The sequence below is a fragment of the Acomys russatus genome, chromosome 22, assembly GCF_903995435.1.
Source record: "Acomys russatus chromosome 22, mAcoRus1.1, whole genome shotgun sequence".
Taxonomy (NCBI): domain Eukaryota; kingdom Metazoa; phylum Chordata; class Mammalia; order Rodentia; family Muridae; genus Acomys; species Acomys russatus.
Genome location: NC_067158.1, coordinates 12,537,006 through 12,556,629, shown reverse-complemented (window position 1 = coordinate 12,556,629; position 19,624 = coordinate 12,537,006). Strand labels below are relative to the sequence as shown.

The following is a 19,624-nucleotide window of genomic DNA, read 5'->3' as shown; positions in this document are numbered from 1 at the left end:
TCGCACAGACAGAAGACACAACAGGCCAGCGCCCTGCTTGCGGGCCCAGGCGCTTTGCCAGCAGATGCAGTGGCCTCTCCCCCCCCTTGGGTGTGGGCACTAGGGTAGAGATGAGGTGGTTTAAAAACACAGCTGTACTAATTCTTCACTTTCACAGAAAAGAGGAACTTGGGGGGAGCAGCTCACTGGAGAATTTACATAGAGCTGAGTCTGAAAGCCCACCCCTAGAGTGGGGTTGAACCTCTCCGGAGCCGACTGCACCCAGTGAGGGGCAGACACCGTAGGGAAGGCCCAGGCCAGGCCAGAGGAGCATGCTGACTTCTAGCCGTGCCCTCCGTTTCCCAGCTGTGAGCATTTCTACACTATGTACATTGTTGTGCTTTATTGCCCCACCCCAGCCTCTGCCTGAAGCTCAGAATGGAGGGAGGAGCCCCCTGCACCACGTTCTGCTGGGTGAGAGTGCCAGGCCCCAGAGGCTGGCCCTCTGAATGGTTCTGAGGCTGCCACACTCAGGCCGCTGGAGTGGCAGCCCAAGGGTACAGAGCCAGCCTCGCCAGCCGGCTCTTCCAAGGAGGAGCAGAAACAGAAGGGTCAGTGCTGGACAAGATGCAGGCTGGGTGGGAGCAGGCAGGGTGGAGGGACAAGTGCAAGGCCATGAGTCTTGGGGGACAGGGTTATACACACGGGTTGTTGGGGCCTGCAGGACCTTACAAGATCCATTCTGCAGCAGTGTACCCGATGGAGGGAGGCTGTGAGGACCACTGGCCTAGGGTCCCTCGGAGCACAGGGCTGCTTCTAGTTCACCAGGGGCTGGTAGTGGCAGGCCCAGCTCAGGGTGTGTGCATGGGAGATTCAGGGAGAGCCACCAGGCGTCCTGTGGAGCTGGTGAGTCGGGAAGGCTGTGGTGGTGGTATCTGCTGGGTGTGCCCTCGACAGCCAGGGGTTAACATAGGGTCAGTTGTTCTCGAAGAGTGAGAGCAGGTCATCACTGCTGTTTGTGGGGAGGTCGGGTGGACCCAGGTAGGAGAGCAGTTCATCAGGATTGGTCAGTTCGGGGAGCAGCTGAGGACAAAGCAAACACATTAGCAGCACTGCTCTCAGCCGCTTACGTCCAGTGGCCATGCTGTCCTCTCTTCCCCTGCCACATGCCGGCTGCCTGAGTGAGGCCATGTGGCTCTATGACGCTGCTTGACTCCCCATGGAAGGCTCTCGAGAGCCAGGGTGTACAACCTGAGGTGGCCCAGGTGTGCACCAGAGACGCACAGATCTGAGAATGGGTCTGCAGTGTCATTCCCAGGAGCCAAAGAGGTGGCAGAGTTCCTCACCCTGGGGCTTTCTGCTCTGGCCTACTCCATTTATTATGGACCAGGGGCAGTGAAAACACTTGTTTTTGTTTTGTTTTCCTGAGACAGGGTTTCTATGTAGCCCTGGCTATTCTAGACTCACTTTGTAGACCAGGCTGGCCTCAAACTCTCAGCAATCTACCTGCCTCTGCCTCCCGAGTGCTGGGATTAAAGGTGTGCGCCACTTCGCACGGCAAACACACTGTCCTTTATGCGTTTGCTCATACACTGCCTGAGTTGTCAAGATGCAGAACTCAACAACTGCCCAGGTCAAGCTGGACTTTTGAGGATAGTGCCATGCGCTTCCTTGGAGGCCTCACACATCCAGGCTCCATAAGCCTCTAAGGATGGGTCACTCATTAACCACAATAGGAAGCTGGTATCCATGGCTATTCCAGATATCCAACCTGTGTGGAACAGCTGCCCTTGGGTGACATTATCTGACAGCCTCTCCTGAAGGTTCACTGTCTTCCCTTCTATGAAGCAAGGTGGGTAGACCCAGGGAGCGATGCACAGACAGCCCCAACGGCTCCCACCCCAGCACACGACAGGCTACTCACATCCAGAGCTGGTTCTGAGGCTTCCCCTGCCCCAGCCATGCTGGGAGGCCCCATCATGCCCGTGGCAGGATTGAAGGCCAGTTCGCTGATGGGCCCTGTGTTTGGTTGGCCCAGGGGCTGCCGGGATGCAGGGGGAGGGTTTGGATGGTGTAGCTGGGAGCCTGGGGTGGGCCCGAGGTTGGGGGTATGCAGCCCTGGTGGTCCAGTATTGTGGGCTGGGTCCAGGTGGCCTGCTGGTGTCATCTGAGGATGGAAAAGGAACTTGTTAAAAGAGCTTGGACTCCCTGGGAGACTCCCGCCCATGGGCCTCTGTGCACAGCACTGACCTGGCCTGGGAGGCAAGGAGCAGACTTGTCTGGAGTGAGGAGGCTGCTGGGAATGTCAGATTGGTAGGAAATGGGGGGTGGCCCCTGGGTGAACTCAGCAAGATTTGGGGTGGTGGGTGTAGCAGATGGGAAGGATTCTGGGAAGGTTCCAGGACCCAGGAAGTTGGAACCTACAAGAGGAAAGTCAGAACAGAAAACTCAGATGCGCATGGTGCCAGATGGGGAGGTGGCATTCAAGGGACACACCCACCCAAGCAGGACTTCTACATTTCTTCCCACCAATGTCAGGGCGTTAACTATGGCAGCCCTGAAAACGGGACCCACCATAACAGTGCAGCACATGCGCACCGTGGGTCCTTGAGGGGTACCCCACATGGAAGTACTTCAGTGAGAAGTCCACAGAAGTAGTTCAATGAAAAGCCTTACTCCAAACCAGAGATGGGGGGGAGCCTCACTACTTTGCTTACTAGGGTCACGGCCCAGATGAACTTCCTACCATGCCAGCGATGGGCTACGAAGAGCACGCATCCTCAGCATGCTACTTGTAACTGTGTGGCAGTGGCCGATCTGGAGAGGGTGAGGCATTTGCCAGGGTCACCTGGTGGTCAAGTCTGGGTGCTATACTCACCCTGGCTGGGGTAGTCATTGGGGGCAGTGGCCGAAGGGGGCTGCAGAGGGGCAAAGGGGGCAGCGCCAGGGCCCAGGGCAGCGATCATCTCCATCACACTGGGCATGAGCACATGGGCAGGGCTCACGGTGCGGCAGCGCTTCAGCACTGGCCCGTCCGGCTCCTCCTTGATGTGCAGGTCAGGCTTCACAGGCACTGGCTTCCAGCTGCACGTGGGGTCGATGGTGATCTCCTCGTAGTCTGAGCTAAGGCGGGGCAGATGGGAACCGGTCACTTGCCACTGTCTGGTACCTGATGCCCCACTCAGCTGACAGGACATTTCCCAACAGACCTTGCACTCGAACACTCTGCTCCCAGACCCTTCAGGGTGCTTAGCAGAATTGTGTGTGTTTATGTGGGGGTGAGGGGCACCGGCCTGGCCTGGAGCTGCTTCACCGTGGAAAGGTGCACCTGCCCCAGGCCTGCCCTCTGCGGGCCGTAGACGCAAGGGTGGCAGCAAGAGGACACTTACTTCTGAATATAAATCAGGATGCCCAGCATATACTGGTCCACCTCCAGGCCCTCCAGCAGTGCCGTCTTGCTGTAGAAAGCAAAGGAGACCAGCCGCTCAGGAGCCTAGCCCACTCAGCTGTAGTCCCCATCAATCCCCTGAGCCTGGGTAAACCACTATGGCAGTCCAGTGTGCGAGGATGCCATGCACACCGCCTAGCAGGAGCTCTCTGCGCTGATACTATGTGATGTTTAACCCTCTGAGGAAGTGGCAGTTCTCCCCTCCTCATAACCAAGACGGACTCACTTGCACACTGGGCACCTCCAGGTCCCCCGCTCACAGTTGAGCTGTAAGTATGACTCCAGGTCGAAGCACTGCAGAGAGACAGGGAGACAGTGGTGGGGCTGTCCCGGCTTCTAGGAAGCATGGCTCATTTAGGTGTATATTTAAGGGATCAGGATTCTACTGCAGTTCTTTTTTTTAATTTGTTTTAAGATTTATTTATTTATCATTTGTACAGTATTCTGCCCGCATGTGTGCCTGCAGGTCAGAAGAGGGCATCAGATCTCATTATAGGTGGTTGTGAGCCATCATGTGGTTGCTGGGAATTGAACTTAGGACCTTTGGAGGAGCAGTCAGTGCTCTTAACTTCTGAGCCATCTCTCCAGCCTTACTGCAGTTTTTTCCCCCCTGAGACAGGGTCTCTCTGTGTAGCCTTGCCTGTCCAGGACTCGCTTTGTAGACCAAGCTGGCCTCGAACTCACAGCGATCTGCCTGCTTCTGCCTCCCGAGTGCTGGCATTAAAGGCGTGTGCCACCACACCCGGCTCCCTATTGCAGTTCTTGATAGATCCAGTTTGGGATACCCCAAGCAGCCCCCCCAAACACTGCCATGCCCTAGGACAAAAGCAAGGACCAGACAGATGTATCACAAGGAGCTACCTTTAATGCCAGCACTCAGGAAGCAGAGCCAGGTGGACCTTTGTGTTTGAGGCCCGCCTAGTCTACCTAAAGAGCTTTCCAGGACAGCCGGAGCTACATGTCACAAGCATACATGCATACATAGGGAACACCATGTTATGTTTCTTTTGTTTGTTTTTCTGTTCTTGTTTTTTGAGACATGATTTCACTGTGTAGCCTTGGCTGTCCTGGGCTCACTTTGTAGACCAGGCTGGCCTGGAACTCACAATGATCCGCCTGCCTCTGTCTCCTGAGTGCTGGGATTAAAGGCGTTCGCGACCACCACTGGGCCCATGAGTATGATTCAAAGGAGCAAAACTAATATGGGGGGGGGGGGTGCTGGGAGGGCAAGGAGGCCAGGGCCCTGTGGTAGGTCTGCCTTTCTGGTCTGACAGCTGAGGTATTGAGGTTCCACCTGCCAAAGAGGATGACACTGAAGTGTCAGCTCAGAACATTGCTTTTCTAACACTTGAGTATGGTGGCGTCTGTCTGCCACATCAGGTTATGGCAAAAAGATCAGGAATTCGGGTTCATCCCCAGCCACACAGGGGCTAAGGCCAGCCTGGATACACAAGACCCTATCTCAAGGGGGAAATCTAAGACAGAGTCTCACTGGTACCCCAGGCTGGCTTCACACTTAAGATCCTACTGCCAGCAGGGTGTGGTGGTGCACGCCTATAATCCCAGCACTCAGGAGGCAGGTGTGGATCGACAGACCAGGCTCAGAACACCTCTCTAAGCTGCTGATAAGCTGTTTCTCTCTGAGGCTTTACAGGTCACAGCTGTGAACATCAGCTGGGAGTTGAGCCCTTCCCAGGTGCCCTTTCCTTTGGTGCTGCTAGGCAGTCACATCCCACTGAATACTACGTCAGCCTTCCAGTTTTTCCACAAACTCAAAACATTTTTAGGGACAATAAATTTCAACAAAGGTCTGCAGGGACCACACACCTGTATGTGGCGACAGTCGTGACCACGGGCTGGGAGCTGGATCCTGCGGAAGGTGATGGGGCACTTCAGGGACACCTTGATAGCCGTCTGCTCCACCCCATCCTCTCCATTGGGCCCAGGGGTGCCAGGGATGGTGCCGCTACTGAAGTTCCGCTTTACTGACAGTGACAGGGGAAAGGACTTGAGTAAAGGTCCCCAACACCCCGAGGCTATGAACTGGTATGCTAACCAGGGACCCAGTCAATGCTCAACCAATGGCTCTAAGGAGTTGCCTGGTAACCAGGGCCCCGGGGCAGAGCCAGCAGAGAGGGAATGTCTCTGGGCCACACAGCAGGCGTCAGCCCAGCACAGCAGCTGGTTGAGGAGTTGGGAGCACTCACTCTTGGTGATGCAGTGCTCAGCTGGCAGGAGGCGCTTCTTGAGGAGGCCCTGCAGCACAGAGCGGACAGACGGGCGGTGCACCAGCTGCAGCACGAACAGGTGGGACTGCAACAGAGCAAGACACGTTACAGAGAGCAGGAAGGCTGGGCAAGATGGCATATGGCTCAGAGGGCCATGCTTAGGAGTGAATTCGAGGGGTGCCGGGCAGAGAGGGAAGAGTTTAGCATGGGAGAAAAGCCAGGCCAACCACTTTCCTGGCAGCGAGGCCCTCCCAAGTCTCTGCCACGCTACACTATCTCAGCATTCTGTCTGGTTTTCTCCTCCATCTAATCACCCTGAGGCCCAGGCACAGCCCCTTGCTTGTCACATCTACTCTCTGGAACAATGTGGTTTGTCAGCCACCTAGTCTCCAGGCCTCTCAATCAGGTGGGCTCCTGGGAGCCTGCAGCTCATGGTCTGCTTGGGATCTTACCCACTGGAACCTGGTGAGCCCAGACCAGTGCAGGTGGACCACCTTCCACTAGCTTTCTGTGCAGCTTTGTTTCTTTGACATAATTAAGATGAGCATTAAATCTTTTTAATGCAATCTAACTGGAAAACAGAGTGTATTTAACTGGTTCCACTTTCTTTCTTTCTTTTTTTTTGTTGTTGTTGTTGTTTTTCAAAACAGGGTTTCTCTGTGTAGCCTTGGCTGTCCTGGACTCACTTTGTAGGCCAGGCTGGCCTCGAACTCACAGAGATCCGCCTGCCTCTGCCTCCCGAGTGCTGGGATTATAGGCGTGCGCCACCACGCCCAGCTGGTTCCACTTTCTTAAAGGCTAAGGACAGAGTAAAATAGAGAAGCAACACCTTGTTCTTCAAGGATAAACATCCGCCCCCATGAGCTCCCAAGCCCTACAGGAGAGATGATGGTCCGGGTGGTGTCTCAGCTGGCCCCAGCCTGAACCCTGCCAGACCCCGCCCACAGCCCTGCAGGCTACCCACACAGCAGCAGGCGGTAACGGTGATCTGGATGGTGTTGCGACCTGGCTGGCACACGTGCTTCAGGTAGAGAGGCTTATGCGAGGTCTTGTTGTCTCCACGCTCGATGCTGAGGGGTGTGGCATTGACGCTGACCTGCACGGATGCTGGCCAGTTGGTGTTCATCTGCCGGTCCTCGTGGTGGTAGCACTTGAACTGCAGCTCCAGGTCAGGCCTACCAGGGAAGAGGATGATAGGAGGCCACACGGTACAGGCAGGGCCCAGGGGTAAGATGGTAGCAGGACTCACCTCAGCATCAGGGTCTTATAGACAGAATCTCGGAGCTGGAAGACATGGTTGCTCACAGCCAGGTTGTGCTGCAGGCGGAATGGCTCCAGAACTACCCCATCTCGGACTGGGAAGGTCAGGCGCAGCTCATCACAAGGACCACTTCCTGAGGGCAGAGGTGTACTGGCCGTGAGGTTGGTACCCTACCAAGGGCTCTTGCCTCAACCTCTGCCAGAAACTCTCAAGAAGACTGAGATACCCCCACCCTGGGGCTCCAATCCATGGTTTTTCTTAGAACTTGCGCCCACAGTCTGCACTTTCGATCCTGCCTTGGTCCCTGAGCAGTCTCCATCACATTCTAACAGTCACAGGACACACTTCCAACCTAGCAAGCACACTCAGACTGGCCCACCTGCCATCACCCTGTGGTTCCCCTGAAACAGAGGGTCGTAGGCAGGGACTGGCTGCTAAGAGTTCATTTGGGGGACATACACACTTTTCTAGACAGAGTATCCGCAGCACCCAGCAGATCTTGACAGGGCCACCATGAGAAACAGGCCAGCATGACCTAACCCTTGCAGTTTTTATGAAGCTGGGGCCTGGGCTTTCCTTGGAGTCTAGCAATAGTCCCTGGGCTCCCAAGCTCTGGGGAATTGAGTCCTGATTACCCCAGTCAACCTCAGGGGCTGCTGTCCTAACGCACTCACCAGAGGGGGAGGACTGCAAAGAGCTGAGGCTTGGCTTGAGGTCAGGCAGGAAAGGAGACTTGACCTCCTGGCTTGGGGACATGTAGGGGACATTGCTGCTAGGCGTCATGGGTGGCGTGGGATTCCCCGGCAGTGGGGAGCTGGGGTAACCAGGGATGGAACGGGAAGGCTGTAGAGGTTGAGCATAAACAGTCAACACAGAACGGCAGGGCGGGAGGGCAGTCTGCTCACGGAGCGCCCCGGGAAGCCATCAGAGCACAAGTGGGCAGGAGGCAGCCCCAGAGCGCCAGGCAGGGCGCCCACACTTCCTCCTCCTGCCTCGGTGCCCTCTTTCCATGTGCCCACCCTGTGAGCCTCCCGGCCCAGCCACCCTGCCAAGCCCCGTACCCCACTCAAGCCAGGCTGGCTGTAGCTGATGCTGCCCCCGTTGAAGCTGGTGCTCTGCCCGTTGAACTGCTCTGTGGGCTGTGGGAAAGAAAACTGAGTGTGCCTGGGGCTCCAGCCTGCCCCGCACTGACCCCTTAGGCCCAAACTTAGGCCCTCTGCCACACAGGGCTGCTGACCTGTGCATTACCTACACTCCCCAAAATTTATGAGAAACATTACTGATTTCACAATGTAAAAAGTTAACACTACAGAAACAGGAGTGGCCTTCCATGCTGGAAGGGCTGACAGTAACTGCACACACACTTGTGCCTTCCCCTTCTCAGCCTCCTCATCTGCCTACCCAGGCTCCCAGTGAGGTGTGCTCACTCTCCATGTACCCAGACAGGGTGCCCCGCCAGCAAGAGCCCTAGACAGGGGTCAGGGTGTGGGGTAGAGGAGCGAGGGAATAAAATGCACAACTCCACAAGAATGGCTTAAAAGCCTGTTTACTGCTCCCCACACCAAATATCCATGGAAACAGACATATGCATGTACCACAGGACCAGACTGGTCACCCTGGGAGCCGTTCCTGTACTGACTAGAATTCCCTGGCCAATCTGCCTAAAGGTTCCCACTGAGTCCTATGGCATTCAACCCACCACGGGCCCACGGGAGCCGGTCTTACCTTGTAGTGCAGTCCCGTGGGGCCAGGTGCAGACAGGGACTGGGCCATGCCTTGCTGCAGGGGTAGCCTGTGTCCGGGGTAAGAGGAAGCGGGTCCTGGGGGCTGCCCAGGGCCAGGAGCATACTGGGCAGTGCTGGCTGCATACTGGCCTCCTTGCAGATACTGCTGCCCAGGGTACACCTGAGAAGAAGCAGATGCCCAGGGAAAGACAGAGCTATCAGGGGGAAGCAGTCTGCCATGCATGCCCACACACAAGTTGTGTGTGTGTGTGTGTGTGTGTGTGTGTGTGTGTGTGTGTAAAAGAGGGGTCCACACGATCCTGCTGGACCCCCCAGTCATCATCCAGGACACCAGGCTGAGCAGCAGAGACACTCACCTCTGAATAGGCTCTCTTGACCCCCTGCCGGGGCAGTGGCTGGGCCTGAGGAGGCCCAGGGTACCCATGCTGAGGCAGTCGCTGTCCTGCATATAAGGGTGTCATGCTTGCTGCCCGGGCAGGGGTCATGGCCATGGAGGAGAGGCTGGAGGGGCCCATCATTCCTCCCATGCCAGAAGGGTTCATGCCAGGAGGCACGGTGGGACCTCGAGGACCTCCATGCTGCAGAAACTGGCTGTTAAAAGACTGCCCAGTCCCCATCTGAGAAGAAAGAAAAGAGGAATGGTCCAGACCCCACTCGCAGCTGTGGCCATGGGCCTCCCTTTTCCTGCTCCTCTTTCTTTCACTGGCCTCATGAGACCCCAGCACAGTCCACACTTGTCTCCAGAACCCACTGCCTTGCGAAATCCACTAAGCTCACCCGTACTTGCCACCACACTGAAGGAGCTTGAGGAGGCGCTTACCGCTCCATACTGGCTTAGCTCCTGGCTCTGCTTCTCCTGCAGGGCAGCCACGGTGGCCGTGGCCGTGGCTGTAGCTGTGGCTGCAGCAGCAGCCATGGCAGCTGCAGCTGCTGCTTGTGTGAAGTCAGTTGAGGGCCGTGCAGCATGTGAGGGGAGGCCCAGGCCTCCAGGACCACCTGCATACCTGCAGACGGTGATACAAGATTGCCTCACTCTCTACAACGGCTGGCTCTGGGACACACAGCACTCAAGGGAAGCCCATTCATTCATTCATTCATTCCTTTCTTTTTTTTTTTTAGACGGGGTTTCTCTGTATAGCCTTGGCTGTCCTGGACTCATTTTGTAGACCAGGCTGGCCTCGAACTCACAGTGATCTCGACCTGTCTCTGCTTCCCAAGCATTGGGATTAAAGGCATGCACCACCACACCAGGCTCATTCTTTCATTCTTTTTTGTTTGTTTTGTTTTTGTTTTTGTTTTTGTTTTTCGAGACAGAGTCTCTCTGTGTTAGCCTTGGCTGTCCTGGGCTAGCTTTGTAGACCAGGCTGGCCTTGAACTCACAGTGATCTACCTGCCTCTGCCTCCCGAGTGTTGGGATTAAAGGCGTGTGCCACCACGCCCGGCTCATTCTTTCATTCTTAACACATCTTCCACTGTAGCTATTGGAGACAGTGGAGGAGGCAATAGGCAACAACCAACCCTTTTGGAGCACCTGCCAGGCTGATGGTTTCAAGCTACTGGCCAGGTGAGGGGCCCGCTTACCCAGTGCCGAAACTGGATCCCCCAGGGTAGCCCCCTCTGCCATACACTCCTTGCTGTACGTAGCCCTTGCTAGCACCACCTTCAGCAAACGCCTGCTGTCCCAGGCACTGCGGGGAGGTCAAGGCAGAGCTGCCACCTGCCACACCAGGCATCATGGAGCCACCAGGGGGGCTTCCTGCAGGGCCCATGGGGTTTCCCAAAACCTACAAGGAAGTGGGAGTCACCAAAGGGAACCAGACAAACCACAGACTTCAAGACACACCTCTAAAGTACTAGATGCCAAGAGAAGCCCAGTAGTGGGGGAGCACCTGGGGTGGGAGGAGTATCTGTATACAGTTCTGACTAGAAGGGTCTATGGAGCCAGGGGAAGACAACCCGTGACAGTACAGAAGGAAGGTTCCTAGTGACTTGAGACCCTCAGGGAGCCCCATCCTGTCCTTCAGCCAGTCCGCTTGTCCCTTGTTCTATCCCTAAGATGGTAAAGGCACTGCTGAGGCGCTGGATCCTGAGGGCTAGGGAAGACAGCCCAGGTGCACACTCACCTGGCTCTGTGTTGCGTTGCCAACTCCCCACACAGTAGTGACCACGGACAGTGACCCAGCTGGCTGAGTGGCACTTTGTTGCCAAGGCACAGACTCATATGCAAATGAACCATCACTACAGAGAGAGCAGCTGGTAAGGCAGGGTCAGGCGGCCCAGGGCTTGCTAGAGGCAGGCCACAGAAGTCCACACTCACCCGTGTGGTGCAGGGGGCAGGACAGGTTTCATGGGGTTCATGGGGTTCATTGGTGACGGAGCAGCCTACAGGCCCAATGTGCTGGAACTTATCTGGGAGTTGCTGCTCCGGCTGCTAGACAGGAGGGAGAAGACAGGAGCTTAGACGCAGCAGGAGCACCGTGTGGTACCATGGACAAAGCCAGGGCAATGGTGTTGGCAGATGTAAGGCCAGAATGCAGTGGAAAGCAACCCTAACAAAGGGCTTATCATCTTAAGGCACTGGATGAGGCCTGGAAAAGGGCTTTCTGCTCTCAAACCCTCTCCACAGACCCTTTCCCACACCATTTCCATATAAAGCCAGGAACCCCTCGGCAGGCCCTGGGGTGGAGGACAGAGAGCCAATGGGGGTAGCACCCACCCTGGGCAGCCCAGAGACCTGATAAGGAGCAGAGCCAAAGTGTTCTTTGAGGCGGGGGCTGGGAAGGTCAGGAAGCAGATGCGGAACAGCAGTCCATCCACCAGCTTGGCCTTGGGGAGGCTGTACCAACACGGCTGAAGCAGGACACAGGCACCAACCCAGCCCCTGGCTGGCAGCTCTTTCCTACCAAGAGGGTGGCAGAGGGGCTTTAGGCCACAGAACCTTCAAACCAATCCAGATGACTTGAAGGGAGCGCGTGTGTGTGCGTGCGTGCGTGCGTGCGTGCGTGCGTGCGTGTGTATACAGGGTCGAGTCCTGCCCTCCACAGACTCATCTGAGTTCCCAACAGGGCAGTGACACACACAGCACACCAGGTGTGTGTAGGGTATCTGCACACACAAAAGCCCCTGCTGTAACTAGTGTCTTTCAGTGAGAGTGAGTATAGGCTAAGCCACATCCACAGGATGGGACCAACTGGACTTCATCCTCAGAAAACTGCAGCAATGGCTGGTGGGCAGGGGAGACTATGGCAGGGAAGGCCAGTGGTTGGCGTCAGGAGACTACAGCTCACTGTGCTGGGCCTGTGCTCCTATGCAGCTACTAAGTCACAGGAGTGAACACAGCTCTAGGGTGCTTCCAAAGCTATGTCTCTCACACTGCCACAAGCAAGCTCCTTCCTAAAACAGCTCAGCTGTCCTCCAGGGCTGTGCCCTCCCTAGAGCCTCATTTATTTGCTCAGGCCCTAACATACCCTGAACCACCTTCATGCTCACCTCTTCTTGGTCTTACCAGAGGGGCACACAAGCCATGTGTTAGGCATGTCTCAGGGAACCCTTGGGAAAGGCCTGCATGCTCCTTCTGACCCTTTGCCCTGGTAAGTGCTGTGTGATACTGAAAGCTGGTGATTTCTATCCTGCCACTCAGCCTCATTAACACCCACTCAACTCTGGGACAAACATGTCTGTGTGCTGAGCACTCAAGAGCTACACACACAAAGCCCCAGAACAGGTGAGACAGGGTGAGAAAAGGGGACTGTGACTCGGTCCTGCCTGAGCAGCCTTAGGCTTCTGGTGGGGTGGTCCTCCCGCACTCAGCACCAGGCTAGAAGGGGCCAAGAGGCACCAAACACAGCAGTCTGTTCCCTAATCCTCAGAGGCAACTAGACTTGATTCTGGCCTTTCCCAGACCAAGTCTTGTCTAGGCAACAGAGGCCACAAAGTGCCAGCTTGGTGGCAGAGGCTGGCATCTCTGTTGCTACCGCTGGATCCTGGGAGGGTGACCTGATAGGAAGAAAAACGTGTCAACAGACTAGGACTCCTCCCAAGACCTGACATGTGGGCCTGGAACCACCATGTGAATGTCAGGAAGCAGGTTACAGGGATCGAGTCAGAAGTAGGACTTAATGGAAGGGGCAGAGATGGGAAAATAGCCACACAACACTCCTGGAGGACCACAGCAATCCAGTGGAGGAGCAACGAGAGTTTTCATCAGTAAACAAAAAAAGTCAGACACAAAACACGATGGGGGCGGGGGAGGGTGCTGGAGAGATGGCTCAGAGGTTAAGAGCACTGTCTGTTCTCCCAAACATCCTGAGTTCAATTCCCAGCAACCACATGCTGGCTCACAACCATCTATAATGAGATCTGGTGCCCTCTTCTGGCATACAGGCTCACATGTGGGCAGAATACCGTACAAATGGTAAATAAATAAATCTTAAAAAAAAAAAACAAAAACACGATGGGAGGGGCAGCCCACAGTGTAGGGGGAGGGGCAGCTCACAGTGTAGGGGGAGGGGCAGCTCACAGTGGCCCGGCAGAGCACTCACTGGCTTGGTGTTTGCACTTGTCATGTTCTGGGTCTGAGTCTCAACCCTAAAACAATAATCAGTTCACGCCACATATCAAAGTGAATTAGGTCCCAAGTTTAAATGTAAAATACAAAAGTGTAAAAAGTTTGGGAAAGGTAAAAGGAACGCCACAGGATTCAGGCCATGCAAAAAGTTCTGAGATTTGACACCAAAAGGTATGCTCCATAAAATAAATAAGCAAATCTGTGAAAGATTTGCTTAAAGGATTATATGATACAAGCTGGAAAAAATGCTGGCAAGCTACCTGTTCCGAAAGAGGTGGCATCTAGGACATATAACAAATTATTACATTATTATCTGAACTTTTGAGACAGGGCTTTTCTATGTAGCCTTGGCTGTCCTCGAATGATGCTGGGATTAAAGGTGTGTGCTGCCACCACCTGGCTTAAATCATTAAAACAAAATCCAAATAGAAAATCAGCAAAACACGAATAGACTTCTCCAAAGAGTACATAAATGGTAAATAGCCCAAGAAAAGTGCTCATCATCTTGTAAGGAAAACTCAGATTAAAACACAAGGCAATACCATCGTACATCCAAAAGAACAAGTAAAATGAAAAGTGACATCACAAAATGCTGGCAAGGAGAAACTAGACCTCACATACATTGCCCGTGAGAATGTAAAATAAGTGGCACAGCTACTGTGGAAAAGTCTAGCCATTTCTTTCTTTCTTTCTTTTTCCTCCATTAATTATTTTATTTAATCACTTTACATCCTGATCAAAGCACCCCCCCCCCACCCCCTACCATTTCTTTTTTGGTTTTTAGAGACAGAGTTTCTCTGTGTAGCCTTGGCTGTCCTGGAACTCTCTTTGTAGACCAGGCTGGCCTCAAACTCACAGCGCTCTGCCTGCCTCTGCCTCCCGAGTGCTGGGATTAAAGGTATACTCCACTGTGCCCGGCCCACCGTTTCTTATAAGTTCAAGCTTGCAGTTACCCACAGTACAAACCAGCAACTCTATGCTGGGGCATGGAGCTCAGAGAGATGTCAACTTAAGTTCACAGGAAAATCTGTACGTGAATATTTGTCACAGCCAAAGACTGCAAACAGCCCAGGTGTCCATCAATGAAGGAATACTTGCATCAGTGTAGGACTCCCACAGCTCAGGTGCCAGAAGGGACACACTACTGCTAACACACTACAATCTATTCTAGATAAATCTCCCAGATTTATCTGGGCGCAAAAAGCCAATTACTGGGGCTATGTGTATAAAGTATGAGTCCTTCACCTGCCAGAGTGGGAAACTGTCAACAGGGTGACATTGGCCAGGGGTTAGTTTTTGTTTTGTTTTGTTTTTTTGAGACAGGGTTTCTCTGTGTAGACCTGACTGTCCTGAACTCAGTTGGTAGACCAGGCTGGCCTGGAACTCACAGCGATCCTCCTGCCTCCGCCTCCCTGAGTGCGGGATTGATGAAGGGTGGGGAGGTTGGTCTTTAACTTCAGCAGAAGAAAGATAGATGGGTGTGAATATAAACCCACAACAGGGAGGCACCTCCCAACTGCAGCAATGTGTCATCCCACAGTGATCTACTACAGTTCTGCAAAATGTTACAATTTGGAGGAAACTGGGTAGAGATACAAGGAATCTGTAATTTTTTTTTTTTTTTTTTACAACTGAATATAGCTACAATTATCTCACAATAAAACATTAGCCAAACCAGGATATGGTGGCCCGTGCCTATAACCCTAGCACTGGGAAGGTAGAGGCATGAGGACCAGTTCAAGGCCAGTCTTGGCTAGATGATGAGTTCTCAACTAGCCTGGTGTGGTGGGGCCTTCAGAAAACCACAGCAACTGGGAGAGGGCAGCAGGCAGAAGGGTCATGAGTTCAAGGCCTGCCTAGGTTACACAGTGAAACTCTGTCTCAAGATAAAAATAATTAATTACATAATTACAAAATTACACCACCAGTGGCAACCACCTCTCCTCTCTAAAAGGCTATGGTAATCCAAAGTTGGTTGGGTTGGCCAGGGCCACTCTGCTGTCCCAAGCACAGGAGAGGGACAACCTCTCAGCCAGCATGAGTCCTTGCCTCATTTCAAATCATTAAGGCAGCAGCTGGTGAGACAGGCTGCTGGCCCCACCCAGAGCCATTAGGGCAGGCTGGGTCCCCAGCCTTGCATATTTTACACACCTGACCACAGTTTGGAAGCCTCTGATCTCGGAAATACAGAGTTGGGGAGAAGAGAGAAGGGCAGGAGTGGGTTGGGGAGACACCCACAGGAGCCTTCTACATCACATGGGCCCGGGGAATTCCACCCACAATGCGTCTTTGCTGTGGACAGAGACCACAGACATTTCCAGTTCCCCCTGAAAACGCCTCTCTGTGCTGGGAGGACTTCCTGCTAAACTCTTAAATCCACACCTCAGCATATAAGTCTGGTGGGAAGGTCCTGAGCCCCCAGATCTGGTATCCAGTGGGCCCTCGTCTCCTGACTACAGGGAGGCATTCTGCGAGTGTAAACCTTCCTCTCACACCCAAGGCAGAGCTGAGGAGGAGGAGGCCTGGACCTTCAGTGCGCCAGCTTCAGCTGGAAGCCAGGTCCCCTAACCAAGCTGCTCTGACCCGAGGTCAGTCTAGGAGTACAAGGCTTCCTGGGGTGTCAGGTCATGTTTTCCTTCAAGCACAGAGCTCTGGAGAACTTGCTTTCCAGCTGTCCCAGAGCAGCTACACCTCAGTCTCCCGGCTCCATCCACCTCTACCTGTCTGAGCAGCTAAGAATGGTCTCAGAACATTCCTGCTCCAGGCCAGCCCTTCTCAACAGCTCAAGAACCAGGGTTCACTGCCTCTAAAGTTTCAGGGCTAGGCTTCAACTTAAGTGGAATCAACTGGGCGGTGGTGGTGCACGCCTTTAATCCCGGTACTCAGGTACAGAGGTAGGTAGATCTCTGTGAGTTCGAGGCCAGCCTGGTCTAAAGAGTGAGTTCCAGGACAGCCAGGGCTACACAGAGAAACTCTGTCTCGAAACAAACAAACAAACAAACAAAAACAGTAACAAAACCAAAACCAAACCCAAAACAAAAGAAAGAAAAGAAACTGGGATGAAAGGGCCCCCAGAGAAATGACAGTTCCAGAAAAGGAACCAGAGGTGGTGTGAACCTGTAGTCTTAGCCACTCAGGAGGTTGTGGCAGGAAGACCATTTAAGCCTGGGAGTTCAAGGCAGCATAGTAAAATCACATGACAGGGGTGAGTGGGGGAGGAGAATATAACAAGTTTGAAGTGTGGCAGAAGCAGGCCCTAGTAGGAAAGGAAGGGGTAGGTAAGTGCTCAGAAGGCCCACACTGCACGTGAGGCTACACGACTTCCTACCTCAGTGTGCCGACAACAGTTCATGAAGGAAGGAGCATCTGCCAATAGCCCAACCAAACAGCCAAAGGGACAACCAAACCTGACTGCAACTTACAGCGTTTAAAACGGGAACCTGGAAGCCGCTCTTGGCTATATGGCCACTTCTGTGTCAGCAGCCCTCAGAGATCAACCCTAGCAATCAGGATGCTGAGCCTGTCTCTCAGAAGTCTTCACCTGCTTTCACCCTCAGGGAGCACGTCGTTGAGGGCCTTGAGGTCAGTTCTTGTGAGTAAGACTAAGCCTCCCTGCCTCGGTACCATTCTCAAGTGTCAAGGGATGCCCTTGGTTCTGGCTCTGACAGGACATGGTGGTGACTCTTGTGTGCACCCTATCCACATCGATCACGGTGTTAGATCAGGTCACATGTGCTATTTGTGTCCCTGTGAAAATTTCTGTAATAACACCAACGAATTAAAGACATCACCAAAGACGGTCTCTAACTACTACAAGAAGGTACCCTGAGAGGGATAGGGGCAGGACAGGGAAGCAAGCAGGGCAGGTGACAGGGCAGGTGACGAAGTAAGAAAGGCACTAGGTGCTGGAAAAAGGATACCTTGAGGGAAAGGGATACTGGGGGGGGGGGGGGGGGGGGCGGCGGCGGCACTGGTCACCTGGGAGTAGTTGTTAAGGGTACCAGAAAACAAAATATCTAGGGAGAGTAGGGCACCTTCGTGGCTAAGATTCAGTACGGAAAAGGGTGTTCCCGTCAAAAACCCGGCCAGGGACTGACAGGTCAGCGTCCTCAGCCTAGGAACAGCGCGGTTCCTCTTCCGACCAGTAACGGCTTCCAACGCTCCCCCCTCCCCATCACCCAGATGATGAGCACCTAAGTGGGATCCGAGGGGTGCTCCGTGAAGGTGAGTCTGCCGGGCTCCAGAGCTGGAACGACAGGCTGGGGAGAGGGCCCATCAGCCTCTTCCGCTCAGGAGGCCACCGAAGGCCACTTGCACCCCTGGGCCAGCCCCAACAAAGCCTCGGCCGAAGGGTGAGTGAGCCCGATTGTACGGGGCAGGGGACAGGTACCCAAAGGTGGGCGGCAGAGGCCGGCCAAGCCAAAACCTCGTTCGGTGCTCCGGGACCGGCCGCACCTGCCACCGCACCTGCCGCACCTGCGCGTCCCACCGGCCGCCAATTGCCCGCTGTGTCCCGCGCCACCCAGTCGCTCACCTCCGCCCGGCACGGCCCGGCCCGTTGCCGCGGCCCCCGGCCCGCGCCGCTCCATGCGCTCAGCCCGCCCTCGGCGCCGCCCGCCGTCCTCCGGCCGCCGCCGCCCGCGCCATCGCGCCGCCGCCGCTCCGAGGGCACAATGGAGCCGCCGCCGCGCTGCTCATGCATATGCATGACGCCGCGCCGCCGGCCCCGCCCCCCAGGCCAGAGCAGCGGAGCCCCGAGCGGCGCTCTGGAGGCTCAGGCAGGGGCGAGTGAGGGCCTGCATGGCCGGGCTGGGCCGGGGCTGGGCCCTGGAGGCAACTGGCTGCCGCGCTGGAAGCTCTGTGCGCCCGGCCTGCACCCCGCGCCCCGTCCGCACCTTTGCGACCGCGGTGTCAGAGGAGCCCGCACGCTTCCTGCTGCTGTCCACCGGGGCGGGGCCGAGCAGGGGGGTCGGGCCATGGCGGGGGCGGGGCCACGGCGGAGCAGCCTGGGCCTGGGCCTGGGCCTGGCCTCAGCCTGCCAGTCTAGTCTGTTCGTGACTGAATACTGTCTAAGTCCCTCCGGAACCTTCGAGTCCCTCATGGCGGACATGCACATCTTAGGAGACGGGGACCCAGAAGCCCATCGTTGAAAATGAAAACAACATAAACCTGCCCAAGTAGCCTTCTACACAGCTGAACGGTCCCTTCCTGGAGTGCTGCCTGCTCACCTCTCAGATGAAATCACGATTTTTTTTTCCCTTAGGGCTGGAGAGGTGGCTTAGTGGTTAAAGGCGTTGTTTGGTCCTCCAGAGACCCCGGGTTCGGTTCTCAGCTCCAACAGGTGGAATTCCCCAGGAGTCCCAGTTCCGCTGACCTCCAGAGGCGTCAGGCAAGCACGTGATGCAAAGATACAACAAGCTAGCAAAACACTTGGCACATAACTAATTTAAAAAACTATTTCCTAGGCAAATAAAATAGACCTGTAGATACTTCTGTCATTCTGTAAGCCTGGCAGGCTCATCCAGCCTTTTGACATTGCAACGAGAGTTCATACTGGAGAACCGGGCAATAGACTTTTGGTTTGGTTTGGTTGGTTTTTGTTTTTGTTTTTTTTTATTTTGTTTTTGGTTTATTTTGAGACCGGGTTTCTCTGTGTAGCCTTGGCTGTCCTGGACTCTCTCTGTAGATCAGGCTGGACTCGAACTCAGAGATCTGCCTGCCTCTGCCTCCCGAGTGCTGGGATTAAAGGCGTGTGCCACCACTGTCCGCCATCTCATAATGTTTTAAGTAAGTTTATGATTTTTGGGGGGGCGGGGGTTGGGCAGAATTCGTTAAAATCGCCTTCCACATGTATGTGTGCAGGTCCCCAGGTGCTAGGTTAGATACCAGAAAAAAATATCTACTTTTTTCTACCTTAAGTTTCAGAAGAGTAGCCGGGTGGTGGTGGTGGCGGCGGCAGGGGCAGCCCACGCCTTTAATCCCGGCGCTCCGGAGGCAGAGGTAGGTGGATCTGTGAGTTCAAGGCCAGCCTGGTCTACAAAGCGAGTCCAGAACAATCAAGGCTACACAGAGAAACCCTATCTTGAAAAAGAAAACAAAACAAACAAACAAAAGAGAAAAAGAAAGAAAGAAAAAGAAACTCCATTTTTTGTTAAACCTGGCCAAGAGCTAAACCCAGATTCCAGAAAAACCACAAAGTAGTCTAAACAGAAAAATATTCCCTAGCAACACAATCAGCTCACCTTGGGAAAGTCCAAATATACTCTCTGCTGGTGGTCTGGCACATAGCAACAACCAATTAGGAGACGCCGGGCCAAAGTTCCTAACGCCCTCATGACTGCTTCAGCCAATCTTTTCTATAGGCCAACTTGCCCCTATACCTATTAGCCAACCATG

At 54.5% G+C, this 19,624-nt stretch overlaps 1 protein-coding gene across 3 annotated transcripts; it reads right to left on the bottom strand.

Moving 5' to 3' along the window:
* Positions 1-918: 918 nt before the first annotated feature.
* Zmiz2 (zinc finger MIZ-type containing 2) lies at positions 919-18,187 on the bottom strand. 3 transcript variants are annotated; one of them, XM_051164921.1, is made up of 20 exons: positions 18,124-18,187; positions 11,378-11,560; positions 10,979-11,092; positions 10,785-10,899; positions 10,243-10,445; positions 9,482-9,665; positions 9,018-9,278; positions 8,642-8,821; positions 7,978-8,055; positions 7,591-7,759; positions 6,905-7,049; positions 6,620-6,830; positions 5,635-5,740; positions 5,255-5,412; positions 3,654-3,721; positions 3,369-3,437; positions 2,858-3,102; positions 2,230-2,399; positions 1,904-2,146; positions 919-1,062 (listed from the first exon to the last, which is right to left on the bottom strand). In XM_051164921.1, the coding sequence occupies exons 3-20, from the start codon at positions 11,026-11,028 to the stop codon at positions 955-957; spliced, it is 2,763 nt and encodes a 920-aa protein (XP_051020878.1). In that variant the 5' UTR covers positions 11,029-11,092; positions 11,378-11,560; positions 18,124-18,187; the 3' UTR covers positions 919-954. The 3 variants fall into 3 exon arrangements, with proteins under 3 accessions (XP_051020878.1, XP_051020876.1, XP_051020877.1); XM_051164919.1 differs by having other exon boundaries at positions 11,396-11,560; XM_051164920.1 differs by having other exon boundaries at positions 10,979-11,089; positions 11,396-11,560.
* Positions 18,188-19,624: the final 1,437 nt, after the last annotated feature.